An 18,745-nucleotide genomic window follows, 5' to 3' on the forward strand; every position below is an offset into this window, starting at 1 on the left:
CTCATTATACAACACCGAAACAGTCAGCTGTTGTCTTGCTCTGCCATTCGCTTGTCAACGTCAGCGCGTAGTTTGGCGCGGTAATATTAGAAATAGAAATATATAGATATCAATATATATATATTTATTTTGTGCTAGAGCTGAGTGTTAATATGACAGATTTCATGATAAAAGAAGTCAGTGGTGACTTATTTTCGGCTGGTCCAGAGTATGCCATGTGCCACTGCGTGGCCGCCGACTTGCGTATGGGCAAAGGCATTGCCGTTATGTTTCGGTAAGCATCTTATGTGGCTCATTTACAGCTAACGGAACTCTTTTATTGTTAGCAATAAATTTGGTCAAATTGCCACATTGCAAAAGCAAAACGTGCAGCCCGGCGGCGTGGCCGTGCTGGAGCATCAGGGACGCTACATTTACTACCTCATCACCAAGCAGAACAGTTGGGGCAAACCCACCTACCAGCTGCTGCACAGCTCCTTGAGCGCCATGCAACAGCATATGGCAAGTAAATAACCTTTGTTCCTTTAATAATTTAATACCCTGTGCATTTCCGAGCAGCTCGAACACAATGTGCGCAAATTGGCGCTGCCACGGATAGGCTGCGGCTTGGATGGGCTCAACTGGGCCAAAGTAAAAGACATGCTAGCCGAGATATTTTACGCAGACTCTACCGAACTGGTTGTATATAATTATGTGCCAGGTGCAGCCAAACAAATTAAATAAACAGGAACTGTTGTAAATTTGTTGAGCTCCTTCGAGTTACTGTGCCTGCTGTGGCGGCACATAGTTGTAAACTGTAATCTCCACATCCTCCCTTCCGAAGACCTCGTTCAATATGGCACTGACCTTATCCCACTCCAGGCCATCGATGCCACAGCCTATGCGTGGTATTGCCAGCTTATGGATGTCATTCTTGACCTGCAGCAGAAACGGGCTTTATAGCATAAACGTAGATCATAAGGAGACTTCGCCTTACCATGTGATCGCGCATCTTTTCCAGCGACGACTGCAGCGACTCGTATGTGGGCAGTGCCCAGCTCTGTGACTTGGTCACCAGATAGTAGATGTAGCGTTCGTCATCCTTCAGCACGGCCATCTCGCCGCTGCGCGCCTTCTGTGCCTCCAGCTGATCCACTTGGCCGTAGACCTCCTTGAATTTGACAGCTATGCCCGCGCCCATGGCCAGATCGGCGCCAACGCAATGGGCCAGCGAGTGGGTCTTCGGTGCCGAGAAGAGATCCCCGTTGATCTCTTGCAGCTGAAAGCCAGTCATCTTCTGGACAAACGCACGACGAAAGGCGACACGTAAATCTGTAAGTTTTGGAGAGTACATTTTCAGTTTGAATATAGACAGACTCACTATCACAGACATGTAAACTAGGTATATCTCTACGCAAAGCCAACTTTCGTTTATTGCCAGCCAGCAGGCGGTGTCTTTTATTTGTTGTATAATAAATACATATGTCAATTTCTTGTGCTCTCAACTTACCAAAACTCCTAACAACTATATAAGTAACGGTGCATTTGGTGCCAAAAAAAAAACCCCATGCAAACCCATTTCGAATGTTATAAATTAACAACTATTAATATATACAAAAAGGTGCCTCATCAACTTAGAAAGGCGTCTTCTCTCTGTGCAGCGACTGTCGGCTGACGCTGCGCGGCAGCTGCATGAGCTTCATGTGATGACAGGTGGGGCACATGACCTTTATGGTGTCCCTTTCAATGCTGGGCGGCTCGTAGAAGAAGGCAATTATGTCCACGTTGTCGCTGACGAACACCAGCTCCAGCAGACTGCGCACGCGCAGCCAGTCCAGACGATCGATGCCGCAACCCAGACGTGGTATGGCCAACTTGCTGACGCTGTGCTCACGCTGGCGGGAGAAGGCAAGAGGATTGGTTTAGCTATTATGATGGAGAGTGCAACTCGTTGGACTCACCATGTGCTCGCGCATGGCCAGCAGGGCGTAGTAGAGCGCCGTGTAGGTGCACTTCTCGTGGGCACGCTCCTTGGTCACCAGATTGTATATGTAGCGACCGCCCTGCTCCAGCACGGCCACGTTGCCCGTGTGCCGCTGTTGCCGCTTCAGATCGTCCACGTGCCCGAACTTGCAGCGAAACTGCAAATTGAGGCCCGCGCACATGGCAAAGTCGGCGCTCACGGAATGGACCAGTGCAAAGTTTTCCGGTGCGCTAAACAGATTGCCCTTGGCCTCGGTAATCTGACACTTGGGCGCAGCCAGCTGCGTATGGAGAGTCGAGATTAACAACAAAAGGTGGCACATTTCATTTGCCTCGGCTCACCTCTCTGGACACGTCGTCATGCTCACAGACGAGTATCTCAATGGGATACTCGCTGTGCGCGAATATCTGCTGCACAATGCGCTTTACTCGCTTCCAGTCGAGGCCATCGTTGCCGCAGCAGATCCGTGGCATGGCCACTTTGGTGATTTCATGGTTCCGCTGTGATTGGAATTTGATCAAATGGAATCTGATTAATTAACGCAAGCGAGTCTATATACCAGCATATATATATATGCGTGTGGTGCAAACAAATTAACTGCAAATTAACGACAAACTCGGGAATTTTCTCAATATGCGACTACTTCTATACCCTAACCAGAAGAGGTGTTAGCTTAAGCAAAGAAAACATGTCTTTCCCCTTTCTAGACTATATATATCCCTTCATCTGACTATCTGTCTCTCTATCTCTCTCTCTTGCTGTCTTAAAGGGGAGAATCATGATCTCAATATGCGACTACCTTTATACCCTAACTCGACATGTTAGAAATTGTGCCTACTTGTATCTCCCTCTTTCTAAACTGCATATATTTCTTCCTCTCTCTCCTATGTCTCTCTCTCTCTCCCATACTCTCTCTACCTTAATAAGGAGAGGCTCAATATGCGACATCTTATATACCCTAACCGAACGACGTTTTCTCGCTCTTCCTGATGTCTGTATATCCCTGCTTTCTCTGAATAAACTAATCCCTTTCTCAAACTGAAAAAAACATATGTTTCATATGAGAAAGTTCACACTCTCTCTTTCACTTATGTCTCTCTTTTTCGTTTGACATATCTCTTTCTCTATGTATGTATATTTGTCTCCCATTCTCTCTGCATATAAATATGCATTTCCCTCTGTCTCTCTCCCCCTCTTCCGTTCTCCCCATCTCTTCATATTATATCCCTATAACATCACTTGGAAGTTTTTCTCTCTCCTCTCAAATCAAATCCTCTCCCTGCCCCTCCTCTTACCATATGCTCCCTCATGCAAATCAATGCGGCTTGGACATCATCGTATGTGCTGGTCGCATAGAGATTCGACTTGGTGACCAGATGGTAAACGAATCTGGAATTGTGATCCAAGACGACGCAATTGCCGCTGGTGACGCGCCGCCGCCGCAGATCGTCGACATCGCCAAAGATGAGGGCGAACTGCCAGGCGAGGGTGCCGCGGAGTGCAGCGAAAGATGACTCAACGGCGTGCGCCAGTGCATAGTGCTGTGGGGCTTGGAACAGATCGAGTTTCGATTCGACGATTTTCACGTTCGTGCTGGCCATATTTGCCAGCTGTTGTTGTTGTTGTTGTTAACTGCAATTAAATGAAATTATTTGCGGGCTGCCTTCAATGCCAGCAACGGAATTTATTTTTGGTACTCACGCAGTGCGGAAACTTTCACGAGGCCAAACCAAAACAAAACAAAAATCACAAGTGAAAACTTTTTGTTTTTGTTTGGAGCTGAGGAACACGAACAGAACCAATGAATAATAAGAAAGCAATTAGCGTTTTTTTTTTTGGGCTTCGTTAGCAAAAGTTAGTAGCTTGTTTTAGCTGTGCTTAAGACACGCTCAGCTGCGACTGTCTCGGCTGGCGTTCTGCAGCGGAATGGAATGCGCCCGAGCGAAATCAACAACTCAAAAGCAGCCCAGAGCCACGTCCAGAGTTCGGCCCCAATTGGGGCTTTTGGATGACAACTCTGACTCAGCTTGTTGTTGCTGTTGTTGTTGTTGTTCTATAATATGCCATCATGTTGCTGATGATGACATATGATTACACACAAACAACACACACACTGTGTGTGCGTGCGTGTTTGTTATCGTTTGTTTGTTTTGTTAGAATTCGCTGTTAATTTATTATTTTTTGTTATTTTTTGGTCGAAGCTCGCATTTGCCCAAAACTTGAGCTCGTCAAGATCTTGTCGAGATCTTGGCCCTATGGCCCTATCGAGCTGCTCAGCAGATAAGACCATATTGATAGCCTTGCACCTGGCAGCGTAGGCGACGCCATAACGGTAATAGCTGGGCATATACAGGGGCACTCAAGCGAGCAATAAAAAATGTCTCGCATGAGTTGAGCTGACCCGTTCACATTTGATGTTGTTTGCATACGCAAATAGTAATGTGACTTAAATTATAATAATTTTTGCGCATAGCAGGTGAAAACAAATATTAGCACACACACACAGACACACATCGCATACAAATTACCATATTAAGTTGGACCAACAACAACAATAAAACGAGCTTTTTCTTTTGAAAGTTGTCGGTTTTGTCAATTGGCGCCAAAATGTTGTGTGCTGTGTGGTGCGTGTCTTGGCTAAGCGTGCGCTTTGCAACACTGCGCGCCTAATATAAACAAACAAAATTCGGCTCGCACAAAAACAGTTCACATAACTGCGCGATAAACTAAAAGTGCATTTAACTGTTAGTTTTTGTATAAATTAGTATTAATTGTTAACCAGTGTCCAATGTGCAAGTGACTTTTTGGTTATGCCAAGGTCAAATCAGGCTACTCTTTCTCTCTCTCTCTCTCGTTCGCTCGCACGCATTTGTACGCATGGCGCGAGCAATTGTATATAAATTTAAATTTCACTTTTCATCAATTGAGCCAATCGCCGACGCTTGGGGCACCTTGTGGAAAAGCGATAGCATCTACGATGCCGACGACGACGACGACAACGTCTCCAACTCAGTTCATGGCAGTTCAACTTGGCGCTCCGACGGAACACAACGAACACGAGAGGCGTTTGGCTACAACATAAATATAATCTATACGCTTATTGCCTGTGATTTCTTGTTGTAAACTTGCACATTGTTGTTGTTGTTGTCGTTGTCGTATTTGTTGCTGTTATAGTTGCGCCTGGCGCATTATATAAATAGTTTCTTGCGTGTAGATATCAGCTTAATATTTAGTTGTATACTATTGTGTGTTAACAGTTATACTTTACGTAGTATTTGTGTAGTTAGTTGTTGTGCTTGTCGGCGCGCAAAGAACATTCGTATTTAATACTTTGCTTGGGCAATTGACGCAAATCTCCCAACAAAGAAGAATCGAGGAAACGAACAAATCACAACTTGGAAGCGCGCTTTACAAACGGTTAAAACGTTCTGAAACAGACGCTGCTAAGAGAATAACTAAAAAGTGCAAGGCAAAAGGCAAACAACTTGAGAGCAACAGCAGAAGCCGCCGCAGCAGCAGCAATAGCAGCAGCCGCAGCAGCAGAGACGCCAGCGTCGACGTCAACGTCAGCTGTTTTGCGGCCCGCTTTGCCCGCGTGCGTTACGTAGCCGTTGACTTGATCTTCTTGTAGTTGTTGTTGTCTTACGTGTTTTCTGTTTACGTTGCCTTAACTAGTTTCTGTTTTGGGTAGTTTGTTCTTGTTGTTGTGTATTCGTATTCGTATTCGTGTTCTTGTTGTTATTGTTGTTTGCTTTAGCACTTTAGAACTTTTTGCCATATTCGCCGCAATGACATCGTTGACATTGTGCTGCTCGCGTCGTGCGGTCGCTGCCAACGCCTACGTCAACGCCAATTGGCGGTTTATTCAAACACTTCAAAGGCGCCAACAACAACAACAACAACAACAACAATTGCAATTACAACAGCAATGTAGGCGTCTCAGCGCAGCTGCAACAACAACAGCACCAAAAACCAATGCAAATAACAGCGGTAAGCGGAGACTTTATTATGCTAATTACGCGTGCAATTGTTCATTATCTATGCGTTATGATTTATATGCCTATCTCTGGCTTCCTTCTCATCACGCTCTGACAGCGAGCTGGCAACCCTGTTTGGCATTTAGAAAGCTGTCAGCTGTTTTTATAGCCTCGTCGCAACGAATCTTACGTAGTTCAACTTATATATGTATAATCGTTAATGCCACCCACGCGCGCTCTACAAAATTTTGTATATTAATCACAGATGTATAGATTTATAATTAAAACAAATGCTCTTACTATTTTTTTCTTCTTTTTGCAAATCAGCTGCCGAAACAGCAAAACGCAACAAGTGGCAGCTGTTAACATTTGAAAACATTTTTAATTCTCTAATAAAAAAAGGTGGCGTGCTTTTAATTAATAAAACGTTGTTTCTGCGCTAACTTGTATCGAAATTAATTTTGTGATAACTCTTAATAGTTCAGCGTTCTTGTCTAAAGGGGAATTATTTGCGATAAGAAACAACTCTGATCAGGGCTGCAAGAAAATTCTTTGAGCTTCGGTTTACGGCTAGAACCGGTTCCCTGGCTTAAAGTTTGGTTCGTGAAGCTGGTTTTCACATCTTTGAGCCCTGGTTTTGATTTTATCTTTGGTTTTTAAGCATTTTAAGACAATTAAATAATTAATTTGCATTTGCCCGTTGTTCTGAAAATATTGCAAACAGTAAATATTTTCATATACAAATTGCGGGCTACATTTTAAGGGGTATACGGAATATACATAGTTCTTTCATATAGCATAGTTTGTGACTTTTTACTTTACTTAAGGAATATTTTTTTTTTTTATGTATTTAAATTTTATCCAAGACAAAGGGGGAGATTTCAGATAAGTTGTGTCGAGTTAGATTTAAAACTGAAAGACCAAAAAGTTGATAACTCAACTTTTGATTCTGATTCAGAACACATGCATATATGTAAATCATATTAATTAGTAAAATAAATATATCTAAAATGCCATCCATTGCTTAGGTTAAACGAAATATAATTTTATTCTGTTAATTGCCTGACTAAACTAGAGAGAGAGAGAGAGAGAGGGAGAGAGAGAGAGAGAGAAACTTGTAGCACTTATCGAACTGGGAATGCGCATTATTCTAAATGAAATCTATAAACAAATACATGGATAAATGACAATTATACAAGTTAAACAAAAAAGTCGTTGGGTCTTGTGCTCGGTTCCAGTCCATTGCTCCAATTCGAAGCATTACTAATGACAATTTGATTGCCTAATTGAAAGCGCATTAAACACTCCAACACTTTTGTGCGGTGCTCCAAAACCCGTTCAGCTACAATTAACGTCCAATCAATTTCCCACACTAATCGAAACAGGCGCTGACAAATGGGGTACACTGAAACCCATTAATATACATTTATTTGTATATTTAAATTTATAATCTTCATAATGTCGGGGCTTTTTCAAAATTCCAAGTGCAGCATTGTTAATCTGTGGTCACATCAAATTTAACAACGGCCTCTGCATGTGATCCAGTGTTGCAAAACGTTTGAATACCCAGCCATGGAGACGATAAGGAAGCCCATTAACTTAAGGCTGATAAGATTAGGTTTGTAGGGTTATCGGCGTTATATATGATGTTTGTTCAAGACTTCTTTGTATTTATACGACATCGAACAAATTTCGCTTTCATTGTCTGAGGCTCACAGTAGATTATCTTTTTAAGTGGGCGTGGCACTTGTAAACAGCTTAACAACACTTGAGCCAAGTGAGAGACATGGTAAAAGTAAATACTCTGCGGTAAACAAAACTGTTGTCGTACATTTCCGTAATTATAGCCTGACAATTAATCAATGGACGGGCGTTGGGCACAACCCATCATCCGTCAGTCCAGCGCGGCACAGCTCATAATTAATGCATCCATGAGCTGCCATCGAAGCGTGGGCTCCATTCAACTGGATATCAAGTGAAGTTCAAGGTCATTAACGACAAAAACGCTCGAGAGACACATTCAGCTCGCGCGGCCCACACACGCGTCAGACTCGAAAATTCAAAATAAAACTGGAAATCGAAATCAGCTACGACCACAGTCGCACACACAAGTATGCGTACAGACATAGGAATAATAAATTTGAGTACATATACATGTGCATATGTATTTGGATGTGCTGCGAGCCCCCTTTGGCGTAGACAAGTAGTAAGGGGTAAACGATTAGTCGGCTGGCCGACTAGTAAATACTCTTTCGAACCGTTAATGCTGTGTCTGTCGACTTATCTGGCATAAAGATGTATAAACTATATATATACTGATATGCATAAGTCACATAGGTCGAGATAACTTCAACTTTTACATATCTAAATATAGCTATATATATGTATATACATAAATTACATATCTACATTTTCTGAAGTGAGGTTAGGTTCGTGGAACGAATCTTTGGGATTCGTTTGCTTTTCTTTGAACCATTTCATCTTATTCTTGTATATATATACATTTATTTGGAAAAACTATTTTATATGTTTTCTTAAATTTTTTCTAATATTATTTTCCTTTTTCAAATATGTCCAAGGCTTGGCTATTTTACTACTTAGTACTAGAGTACTTATTCTTTTCTTAGAGAAAAACCTATTTATTTTTTTTCAATAATATTTTCAAACAATTTGTTCCCAACAATATTTTCGAGTAATCTGTTCAGATTTAGATTTAGATTTGGCTGTTTTTTGAGTACTTCAAGTTCTGTTTAGTTTCAAAAAGAGTCCTAGTTAAGGGCGAGTATTACCCTCATCTGAGCTGATGTGACAAACGCTTTGCACAGATGTTCTCTGCTATTATTTAGGCTTACTCTATGAAACATGCAGTCCATTAAGTTGTTACACATTATGTGACAAAACTTCCCAACCCATTTCCAGTGTATAAAAGTACAAAAACAAACTATTCACACACGTCGCACCGTGCCGTATCATTGACTGAACCATTGGCACATAATATAAATCGAGGTACACACACATACATATGCATATATATATATTTATATATACTCACTGATGGGCTGATAAGTATTCCTAAACACGCTCCCGCTCTGCCCCTCTCTCTCTCTCTCTCTCTCCCTCCCTCCCTCTCTGAGGAATTTCGGGCTTTGCAAAAAAAAACAAAAAACAAAACAATAAACATTGCTGCCGCCTTCTCTCCCTCCCGCTCCCTCCCCCTCTCGCTCTGTCTTCCTGCTGTTTCTAACTGAACTGAGCTCTCCAGAGATCTAGCACTATGTGTCGCTGAGAATTTGCTAGATTAATTAGAGCTATGCCGCCTAGGGCAGCTCCAGGCCGAAACAGTCGCATAGTCGCCGCGTAACTGGCCGCACATAGGAACTCCCTCAACTTGTGTCTGGGGCAACTTTATTGTTTTTGATATTCGACTGGTTTTTGTTTTGTAGAACTTGCCATCTTATCGCGTAACATGTCGTCGTCTGTGTCGTCGCCCAAACTGGTCGCTGTCGAGGAGTCGCGTCGCTTTATGATCGACTGCTTCACGGCCGTGAAGGTGCCCGAGGCGCATGCGCGTGCCCAGGCCGATCTTCTGGTGGCGGCCGACTATCGTGGCCACTTTAGCCACGGTATGAATCGGCTGGAGATGTATATCAATGACCTGGCCATTAATTCGACAAACGGCGGCGCCGAGCCGAAGGTGCTAAAGGAAACCCCGGCAACGGCCTGGGTGGATGGCTGCAATGGACTGGGCGCTGTGGTTGGCAACTTTTGCATGGATCTGGCCATCAAGAAGGCCAAAACCGTGGGCATTGGCTGGGTCTGCAGCAGGGGCTCCAATCATTACGGCATGGCCGGCTGGTATGCGCTGAGGGCCATGGAAAATGGCCTGGTAGGCATGTCCATGACAAACACGTCCCCGTTGATGGCGCCCACCGGCGCCAAGGAGGCGGCGCTGGGCACCAATCCGCTCTCGCTGGGCGCCCCGGCTGGCGACTGTGATCACTTTCTGCTGGACATGGCCACCACCGCGGTGGCCGTGGGCAAGATCGAGATACAGAACCGCAAGGGCGCGCCGCTGCCCGACGGCTGGGCCCAGGATCCCGATGGCAATGTGACTAACGATGCCAAATTGGCGTTCGCCACCGGCTGCCTGCTGCCGCTGGGCGGCACCGAGCTAACCTCCGGCTACAAAGGCTACGGCCTGGGCGCCATGGTGGACATACTCTCCGGCGTCATGTCCGGCGCCAAGTACTCGACGCAGGTGCGCAAATGGACGCACACGGGCGCCAACACAGCCGCCGATCTGGGCCAGCTTTTCGTTGCCATCGATCCCAATTGCTTTGCGCCCGATTTCGAGGAGCGCATGAAGGACTTCAACTCGCGTCTGCGAGGCGCCAAGCCGGTAAGTCTGTCCAGCTGCTGGAAGGACAACTTCCGGCTAACAATCTCTACTCTACCATCCCCATAGACCGATCCCAACAAGCCCGTGCTGCTGGCCGGCGACAAGGAGTCGAGGAACATGAAGGCCGTCGACGAGGCGGGCGGCATCCAGTATTTGGAGAACCAGCTGAAGACCTGCGCGGCCCTGGCCGAGAGGCTCAACATCAAGCCGCTGAGCTTCAAGTGAAGAGGAGCAATCATATCTGGAAACACACACATATGCCATAAAATAAAGCTGCTTTTGCATTTTTCTTGACCAAAGGATTTGACTAGTGCCTAAGTTGAGAACAGTTAACGTTAACGCCCTAGACTCTTTGATATATATACAAATATACTATATATAGATTATGATATTATGTTTTGCAAAGCTAATAAAACTAGACTTGAATTATATTTGTAATTTTTGTTAATATATATATAATATATACGATATTAGGTGATTTAGTTATTTAAAGCTGAAAAGTGACAACTAGACTTTTCGATTACATTTCCACGCTTATTTCACGATCCGAATATTCAAACGACAATAGCCTTTAGATTCGATTAAAGCCTAAGTTGAGAACAGTTGAAGATATACACTCCAGACTCCGATAATACGTATATATTGTGATATATATTGTATTGGGGCTATTCCATTGGGTTATTCAAGGCCGTAGCTCTTAACTAGTCAATTCCACTCTTATTTCACTCGTTTTTGTTTCTTTTGTATTTCTCTAGATTTAATTAGTGCCAAAGTTGAGAATAATTAACGATACATAATATATATTATCATATTAGGTTATTCCAGGCTGTAGCTGACCAATAGACATATCCACTCTTATTTCACTCGACAAGTATTCACTCGTTTAGTTGCTTTTGTATTTCTCTAGATTCGATTAATGCCCAAGTTGAGAACAGTTAAAGATATATGCTCCAGACTCTTTGATAACATATTTGTTGATATTGGGTTATTCAAGGCTAGTATGTGGCCCTTTACTAGACATTTCCACTCATGTTTCACTCGACAAATATTCGCTCATTTAATTGGTTTTCTATTTCGCTAGATTCAATTTGAGAACAGTTAACGATATACACTCCAGACTTAGATATTATATATATTATGCTATTGGGTTACTTGGGTCTAATAAATAGCTTTTGGCTAGACTCTTGAATTACATTTCCACGCTTATTTCACGAGTCTTGTGAGCAGGATAGCGAGTCTTTTGGCTAATCGCTTTTCTTTTCGGGATTAAGGTTACATTTGCTGCCGCATAGCATCTTAATGGTGTTCACCGCCTGCCTCTGGGCATCTTTGCCGGCAGTTGCCGAGCCCTTGGTGACGCGCAGCTTGAAGAAACGGCATTGGGTATCGAAGAGCAGCGGCACCTTCTCCAGGCAGGGTTTGACGTGCATGGCGGAGCGCAGCTCCTCGGCATTGTCGGTCTTGCTCATGGACTTGATGAAGTCGATGTGACGCTGATTCTCCTCGGTCAGCTTGCGCTTCTCCTCCAGCAGCAGCAAGTTCTGGGCCTGGGCCACGGCCTGTTGGCGCCAAAAGTTCTTCAGGCCGTTGCTGAGCATGACCAGATCCTCCTCGGTGAGATCGACGTGCTGTTTGATGTCCAGCGTTTGCAGCGTAAAGTTATCATCAACAGGGCCCACATCGATGGGGTCAACTACCTCGCCGCCCACAATGATCTTCTCGGACTCCGTTTGCAGCTTCCGGCACGTGATGGACAGCGCGAGCAGCAGCTCGCCGCTCTTCACGATCTTCTCGAATTTCTGGCAAAGTAGGCGAATGAATGCGTATGTCTTGTCTGTGGAAAGTGGACTGTACCTTGGTCAGCTCGTAGCACTCGGTGCTGAGTATACGCAGCTTCTCGTGCGTGGTTATGCGATCCGCATGCATCCGATCCTCGATCTTCTTGCGCACATTCGTAAAGTACTCGAACTCGAGGCGCAGATCGTTGATGGTCCCATTGTTCTGTGTCTCGATGCGCAGCGTGTCGCTCTGGATATCGCTCAGCATGATGCTATACTTGGCCTCCTCAACGTTCAGCTTCTTGCTCTCCTCCACGAACGCCTGCTGGCGTTCCGTCAGCGAACGGATGCGCTCGTACTTGTGGGCATCCAGCTCGGTGCTGTGCAGGGCATCCACGAAGTCGTTCAGCTGGCGCTGCATGTCGTTCATCTTGCTGACGACCTGGTCGCGTATGTCGAAGCGACGCTCGATCTCACGGTTGACATTGTCGTCGCGCTGCTCCTGATAGATCTGATAGTCCTCCTTGAGCTGGTCGCGCGTGAACAGATTGGAGGCATGGATTATGTTCTCGCTGTTCGTATGCATCGCCTCCACTTCCTCGGTGCGCAGATGCACCTCGTCGTAGAACTCCTTGAGCAGATCCTCGGCCTGCTGCTCGTACATGCGCTTGTTGCCGTCCAGCATGGCCTGGTAGCACTCGCTAATGTGATCGATCAGCTCCACGGTGCGGCCATAATTGCGCGCATGCTGCTCATTGGTCTGGGCGATATCGTCGATCAGCATTTGGATGTGATCGTTTTTATGCTCAAAAATTCGCTCGGCGCGCTCGCCCCAAGTGATTATCTCGTTGCGCAGCTCGACTATTTTGATCTGCTCGGCAATGGAGTTCCATTCCTCCATGCCGCGCAAATCCATGCGCTTGCCCAGCTCCAGCTCCGTCTCCAGATCATGCTGCGGGCATTTCAACAATTAGCATGTCTCTCTCTCTCTCGCTCTCCCTCTCTTTCTCTCTCTCTCTCTCTCTCGCGACAGAGTGAGATTGAGCTCTACTTACGCGCATGATTAGCTTCTGGTCGGCGATTTTCTGCAGGCGCTTTGCCTCTTTGCGCGCCGCCTTCTTTTGCGCCTTGGTCGGTGGGCGTGGCTTTGCCGCCTCCTCCATTTCCTCGAGCGCATCTTCCAGATACGTTTCCGTAATACGCGTTATGCGTATTTCCGGGACGACTGTCGACATCTCGTTTTGAGTTTAAAATGATTTTTACTAAAAATAAAAGTATTTCAATTGTTTCGCTCTGTGTCTGACTGTACCGAAAGCTCCCCACTGCTGGGCTTCATGTGACAGACGAGGCAAAGCTCACTGCGGACCGTTACACGTGCTCGACGTTTGCCAACACTGCCGAGCACGAACTGGAGCTGGGCGCCAAACGTAAAGCTCGCTCCCGCGCAGCATCTCCGGAGCAGCTGAGCCGCGACTTTTGCGCCAGCCAAGTTAGTAGACGTCGAGAGCTGGCCAAGCGCGGTTGTTTCGTTAGCAGAAGCAAGGACTACAAGGACCATAAACAAGCCACTCACTAAAGGCACGCCGTGCCTTCACTGTGTGTGTGTGCGTGTTTTGCTTTTTTTTTCCCGGCTGCGCCTTGTAAACAAAAATAACTTTGCTTGTTGTGACTGTGTGCGCGCGTGTGTGTGTGTGTGTGTGCGCGTCGCCCTGGTGGTGGCTAACAACCCCCAGCAAGCACGGAGCACAACTACAAAGCTCGAGTGGCAAGGGCAGATCCAGCAAAGTTTTCGGGGTTGCAGACAGTTGGCAAACAAGCTGCGAATATACGTTTAAATACCCATAAATATAAAACGAAAATAAAATAGAAACAATATTCAAATATTGCGACGCCAAAATGAGCGATACAGGCGCACCCAATGGCTATCAGAAGCTGCCGCCCGGCTGGGACTGCAAATACGATCAGACGACGGGCAACTGGTAAGCAGCTAGCGGAAACCTCATAAACATTTATGCATGCAATGCAAAAAAAAAAAAAACCAGCATACCGAGCGTTGAAATGTTGCATGTCTGGGCAAGATGGAATGGCTGAGTGGGTGGGCGGGGGGTCGTTTTCTAACACTGTGCAGTTTTGCAGTGCGAGTTTACAATGTAAACATTTTTCGTTGCATGCTTTTAGGCGGCGGCTATTAAAAATATGCCATGGCGGCTTGTTGCGGCAAATTGATTGCTTTGAGCTCGTTAAATGTACAGAGTCTTTAAATAGCACGACATTTTAAGAGGCGTATAAAACATTAGCGTATACATCTACAGCATTTCTATAGCAAGCGCTTAAAAAGTTTTCTTTACGCAAGTTTAAGAACTTGCATACAAAGTTAAAGCATACTTTCAGGCGGCACCTTTTATTGTGCTATGCAAATTTGAAGCCATGAATTGCTATTCATTATGCTAAAGACAACACTCGAGCACAAAGCAGCCGCTAGGCCAATTGGCCTCATTTTCCGCCCAATGCAGCAGCAGCTACTTGCGTCTCCTCCAGATATGCTTGCCCGTGCAATTAAGCAGCGACTGTCATACGTTGGAGCTGAAGTGGCCACTTGGCTGGAGACGAGACGCCAGCAGAGACGGCAGCAATCACAGCCCACAGATTGGCTGTCAAATGTGAGCTGCTGCCTTCTGCCTTCTGCCTTTTGGCAGCTACTTGGCACGTGTCGCTGTTTAAAGGCACCCTTTACCTATGCCAATTTGCCGTAAATGTGTGCCAAGAAATTCACCACCAGACGGACAGACAATCAACCCCATTTAACGACCGTTTGGTTGTCATTTGTTATGAACTTGCAGCTATTACATAAACTATCTGACCAAGGCCATGCAGCTGGAGGATCCGCGCGCCGGGCGCAACAGCTACAAGCAGCTGCAAAACGAGCGCTGCTCCACGGAGTCCATTCCGCTGCAGGTGAGTGTCGGTTGGAACCCCTCATCTGGAGGCATCTAATCATCCACCCCTTCAATCAGCACATGGCACAGAGCTCACATCACAGTTCACCCTATCACGTTGTCCATCCCAGCAATAATCTGACCGCTGTGCGTGCCTTCCAGGAGCGCGAACGCGGCCAGCAGCCCGCACTGCACAATCTGTCGACGAGTCCGCTGCTCTCCGCATCCTCGCGCGCCCAACTGGTAGGTCGAACCAACTACAGCTCGCAATTGATGACGTTTTTTTTCAACTGGTCTTATTTGCAGGAAATGTCCTCGCCACTGCCCCTGCAGCGCGCCCGCCTGGCCTCGAACATGTCGCGTCGCTCCACAATCCAGGAGACATCGTTCAGCCATCAGAGCGAGAGCCAAGCGGTGGTCACCAAAATACAGAACATGTTTCCCACCGCCGACGAGAATCACATACGCTTGCTATTGAAACGGTGAGACATGCCTCATAGTTTGGTTCTCTCCAGCTGCCTTTTGAGCTCGTTAATCCCCTTTTGGCTAATGCTCTGTACAAATGTATCTCTATCTTTCAACACACGCTGCCGCCGCTTATTGCACCCACTCACATGCTTACTAACCTCCCCCACGCCCACTAATTCCCCCTTAACAGCTACTATAATCGCGAGGCCGTCGTCATCAGCGCCTTGCAGGTGGAGAAGCATCCGGTTACGATGCCCGGTCCGTTTGTGACTCCGCCCGCCCAGCGGCATTTGTTCCACAGCAATTCCGCTTTCTATATGACACCACCGGCGCGTCGCCCGGACATGGGCGCTAGCCGGATAACCGTTACGTCACGCACGGCCAGTCCCCTGCCCGGCGGCCGCTTCGGTAGTCTCATGAGCATGCAAAGTGGCCCCGGACAGCACATAGCCGCAGCAGCAGCAGCAGCGGGCATCATGCCGCCGCCCGCCCTGCACGGCTCGCCGCAGTGGCGCAGCTCGCCCAAGCCGCACTCGTCGCCCAAAATGAAATTGAGGTGCTTTTTTGTTATTCAGATCAAAGATTTGACTTGCCAGGCAATTAGCTAATTGAAATTGACAGTTTTCATTTTGTTGTTATTTATTTGTTGGCTTTCGAAGGCGCATTTTGTGTTATTCGGCCTTTTCTGTTAACATTTGATGTTATGTTATTGCCAACTGATAAGCTTCATCTGCTAGCTGTTATGCTAAGGTGAATCTGTTAACGACAAGTCATATTATCTATGTTATTTGTCAATCATATGTTAATATATTTTATTAAGTTACCGAATCAATTATTCCCGTATCTTAAATTTAGTTTGCATCTCTTCTGTTAAGTTAACTTCATTCTCTTAACTTCACTCTGGTAACGGTTACTGTTAATTGACATGTTAATGTATTTTATTGAGTTACCGATTCGCAAAATATTTATATTTTTTATATTTTCATTTGTTAATCTTTAACGTCACTCTGTTAATTACAAATGTTTATTGACATATTCATTTATTATATTAGGTTGCCGATTCTCGAATTTACGGTTTCTTTTTACTTATGTTAACATAAATCTGTTAACATAAAATGTTATTTAACATATTCATGGATTTTATTAAGTCTACGTTTTTATTTCCAGTTATGTTCGAATAATAATTTATTTGTTAATGTATTTTATTATGTTGCTTCTTCGTGCTAATATTTTGTGTTATGTTAACGTCACTCTGTTAACGTCAAATGTTAATGGATTTTTTGATTAACAGTGCAGATGTTCCTTTTTTAATCTCGGACACGTATTTTGCAAGCTAGCTTCTCTTAAGCACAAAGCACCATAGCTTTTTATTCTCGCAGCTTTTAAGTCCCGTTTTCATCTGCCCCTAGATACATGAAGAACATATTCCCCAAGGCAGATGAAATGCTGCTGCTCGACATTCTGGCCAATGCGGACAACAATGTGCAGTTCGCCTCGGAGAAGCTGATCTCGCTGGGCTATGCCAAACGCGACATGCAACAGCCGCACAGGCCCAACAATCGGCCGCCGCACCTGGACGCGGACCAGAAGTCGGGCAACGAGCAGGGCGTGCAGCACATACCGCTGCGACCCAAGGAGTACACCGCCGAGCAGAAGACAGACAGTGAGCGCCAGTTCCTGATTTTCTTTCCAAATTCCTGACGCTCCTTTCTCTTACAGTGGAGGCGCTGTTCAAGGAGCGATATCCTCAGATAGCTGAGCGCATCATCTTGATGGCCCTGGAGTCGGTCAACTATGCAGAGGATCGTGCCATGCAAATACTGCAAATTGTGCAGGACGAGGACGAGCAGCGCAGCCAAAAGCACGCGCTGCCCAAGTCCAGTGCCACGGACAGCGCCCTGACGCTGCCAGTGGACCAGGTGGACGCGGCTGCCGCACACAGGTGCGTACGGACAGGTTGAGCCAGCCCAGTTGCTGTTGCGGCACACGCTCATCCCGCACGGTGCTCCTCCTCTCGCCTTTGCTGCCGTTGCTTTAGCCGTTTTGTTAATCGATTTTGCCTATTTTCTCCGTAATACTTTGTTGCTGCCTCACACACACACACACATACACACATTTGCTTACCTGCCCTCATTATCATCGCCTTGAAGAGCAGCCGCTGCAGCAGCAGCAGCAGCAAGCCACATAAGCTACATCGCCATTTGCCATCCATCAATGTCATCACACCCACCGCGGCCACCACACAGATCATCCTCAGCCATTCGGCCACGCCCACGCCGGAGTCGGAGCCGAAGGCCGCAAACATTTCCGGGGCATCTACGCACTCATATGCCTCACCTGCACAGACACCCTATGAGCGCCTGACCACCAAAAATATGCTCGCGCGTTCTAGTTGCTGCAACAACAACAACAACGACAACAACAGCAGCAGCAGCAGCAACAACAACAATAACAGCAATGCCAGCAGCTATTCCTCGTACACCACATCCATGGGCTCCTCAACCGCTTCGGCCGGCTCCATAGCGAAGGCATTTGAAAGTCGCGCGCGCACCAAAACCGATTCACTGAAGTATGCCCGTTACCGTTAACCGTTAACCGTTATTTATGTACAGTTGCGCATGCTTTGAAAAAGTCCGTTAGAGAAGTTTGCTGCACGTGTTCAGCTTTTCATTTCCCTGTTTGGTTTTTCTTTTGGGCATGCAAAACATTTTTCATTTACCCGGAAGTATATATATATATATAAATGTGTGTGTAAATCTAAGCGATTTTTTTGTATACATTTCGTTTTATTTCTCGCAGACAGCGACAGCACTCGGCGCACCTGGACAATGGGCACAATTTAGATGCCGGCGAGTTCCAATCACTCATCGCACGGATGGCCACGCTTGGACCCAATGCGCAGCTGGCCAAAGGCGCCGACGAGAAGCTATTGCTGTAAGTTAAACCCAGTTATACGCCGGGCTGAATACCTAATAAGTTGTCAAAACACAGCGCTGATTATGTCACCTGGAACGGCCCGAACACAACGCTCAGCCCAAAGCAGGCGGCACAAGGCGCCGATCCGGGCCTGCTGGCCGGCGAGCGTAGCTATAAGCCGGCCGGCAGGAATCCGGAGCTGTGCAAGGGCGCCAAAAAGGAGCTGGCCAAGGGCAGCATCTATGCGCAGGGCAAGGGCGCCAACATCAAATGCAACTAGGAGAAAGGCAGCCGGATCCCCAAGCGTG

The 18,745-nt window shown here is 46.2% G+C and overlaps 6 protein-coding genes across 12 annotated transcripts; 3 read left to right on the plus strand and 3 right to left on the minus strand.

Moving 5' to 3' along the window:
• Positions 1-37: 37 nt before the first annotated feature.
• On the plus strand, positions 38-742 carry LOC115767541 (ADP-ribose glycohydrolase OARD1). Its single transcript, XM_030711823.1, has 4 exons — positions 38-80; positions 139-274; positions 327-501; positions 559-742. Exons 2-4 carry the CDS (start codon positions 153-155, stop codon positions 721-723), a joined length of 462 nt encoding a protein of 153 aa, XP_030567683.1. The 5' UTR covers positions 38-80; positions 139-152; the 3' UTR covers positions 724-742.
• LOC115767526 (ADP-ribose glycohydrolase OARD1) lies at positions 681-5,311 on the minus strand. Its single transcript, XM_030711816.1, has 3 exons — positions 5,232-5,311; positions 977-1,311; positions 681-918 (listed from the first exon to the last, which is right to left on the minus strand). Exons 1-3 carry the CDS (start codon positions 5,278-5,280, stop codon positions 760-762), a joined length of 543 nt encoding a protein of 180 aa, XP_030567676.1. The 5' UTR covers positions 5,281-5,311; the 3' UTR covers positions 681-759.
• Positions 1,430-5,311, minus strand: LOC115767510. Its single transcript, XM_030711815.1, has 6 exons — positions 5,232-5,311; positions 3,665-3,742; positions 3,259-3,595; positions 2,305-2,463; positions 1,941-2,243; positions 1,430-1,874 (listed from the first exon to the last, which is right to left on the minus strand). Exons 3-6 carry the CDS (start codon positions 3,562-3,564, stop codon positions 1,614-1,616), a joined length of 1,029 nt encoding a protein of 342 aa, XP_030567675.1. The 5' UTR covers positions 3,565-3,595; positions 3,665-3,742; positions 5,232-5,311; the 3' UTR covers positions 1,430-1,613.
• A 363-nt stretch (positions 5,312-5,674) lies between these two features.
• On the plus strand, positions 5,675-10,761 carry LOC115767492 (uncharacterized oxidoreductase YjmC). 2 transcript variants are annotated; one of them, XM_030711804.1, is made up of 3 exons: positions 5,675-5,953; positions 9,384-10,339; positions 10,406-10,761. In XM_030711804.1, exons 1-3 carry the CDS (start codon positions 5,752-5,754, stop codon positions 10,562-10,564), a joined length of 1,317 nt encoding a protein of 438 aa, XP_030567664.1. In that variant the 5' UTR covers positions 5,675-5,751; the 3' UTR covers positions 10,565-10,761. The 2 variants fall into 2 exon arrangements, with proteins under 2 accessions (XP_030567664.1, XP_030567672.1); XM_030711812.1 differs by lacking the exon at positions 5,675-5,953 and adding an exon at positions 7,364-7,558 and having other exon boundaries at positions 10,406-10,759.
• A 610-nt stretch (positions 10,762-11,371) lies between these two features.
• On the minus strand, positions 11,372-13,425 carry LOC115767465 (dynein regulatory complex subunit 2). The gene is made up of 3 exons (XM_030711774.1): positions 13,173-13,425; positions 12,194-13,069; positions 11,372-12,138 (listed from the first exon to the last, which is right to left on the minus strand). Exons 1-3 carry the CDS (start codon positions 13,350-13,352, stop codon positions 11,584-11,586), a joined length of 1,611 nt encoding a protein of 536 aa, XP_030567634.1. The 5' UTR covers positions 13,353-13,425; the 3' UTR covers positions 11,372-11,583.
• Positions 13,426-13,767: 342 nt separating this feature from the next.
• Positions 13,768-18,733, plus strand: LOC115767431. 6 transcript variants are annotated; one of them, XM_030711722.1, is made up of 10 exons: positions 13,768-14,096; positions 14,958-15,072; positions 15,132-15,296; positions 15,360-15,535; positions 15,712-16,077; positions 16,931-17,184; positions 17,241-17,463; positions 17,677-18,090; positions 18,321-18,455; positions 18,513-18,733. In XM_030711722.1, the coding sequence occupies exons 1-10, from the start codon at positions 14,014-14,016 to the stop codon at positions 18,715-18,717; spliced, it is 2,136 nt and encodes a 711-aa protein (XP_030567582.1). In that variant the 5' UTR covers positions 13,768-14,013; the 3' UTR covers positions 18,718-18,733. The 6 variants fall into 6 exon arrangements, with proteins under 6 accessions (XP_030567582.1, XP_030567590.1, XP_030567614.1 ...); XM_030711730.1 differs by having other exon boundaries at positions 15,216-15,296; XM_030711754.1 differs by lacking the exon at positions 17,677-18,090.
• The last annotated feature ends 12 nt before the right edge of the window (positions 18,734-18,745 follow it).

This window comes from Drosophila novamexicana, unplaced genomic scaffold, assembly GCF_003285875.2.
Source record: "Drosophila novamexicana strain 15010-1031.04,08,12 unplaced genomic scaffold, DnovRS2.1 tig00000009-arrow-pilon, whole genome shotgun sequence".
In the NCBI taxonomy this organism is placed as follows: domain Eukaryota; kingdom Metazoa; phylum Arthropoda; class Insecta; order Diptera; family Drosophilidae; genus Drosophila; species Drosophila novamexicana.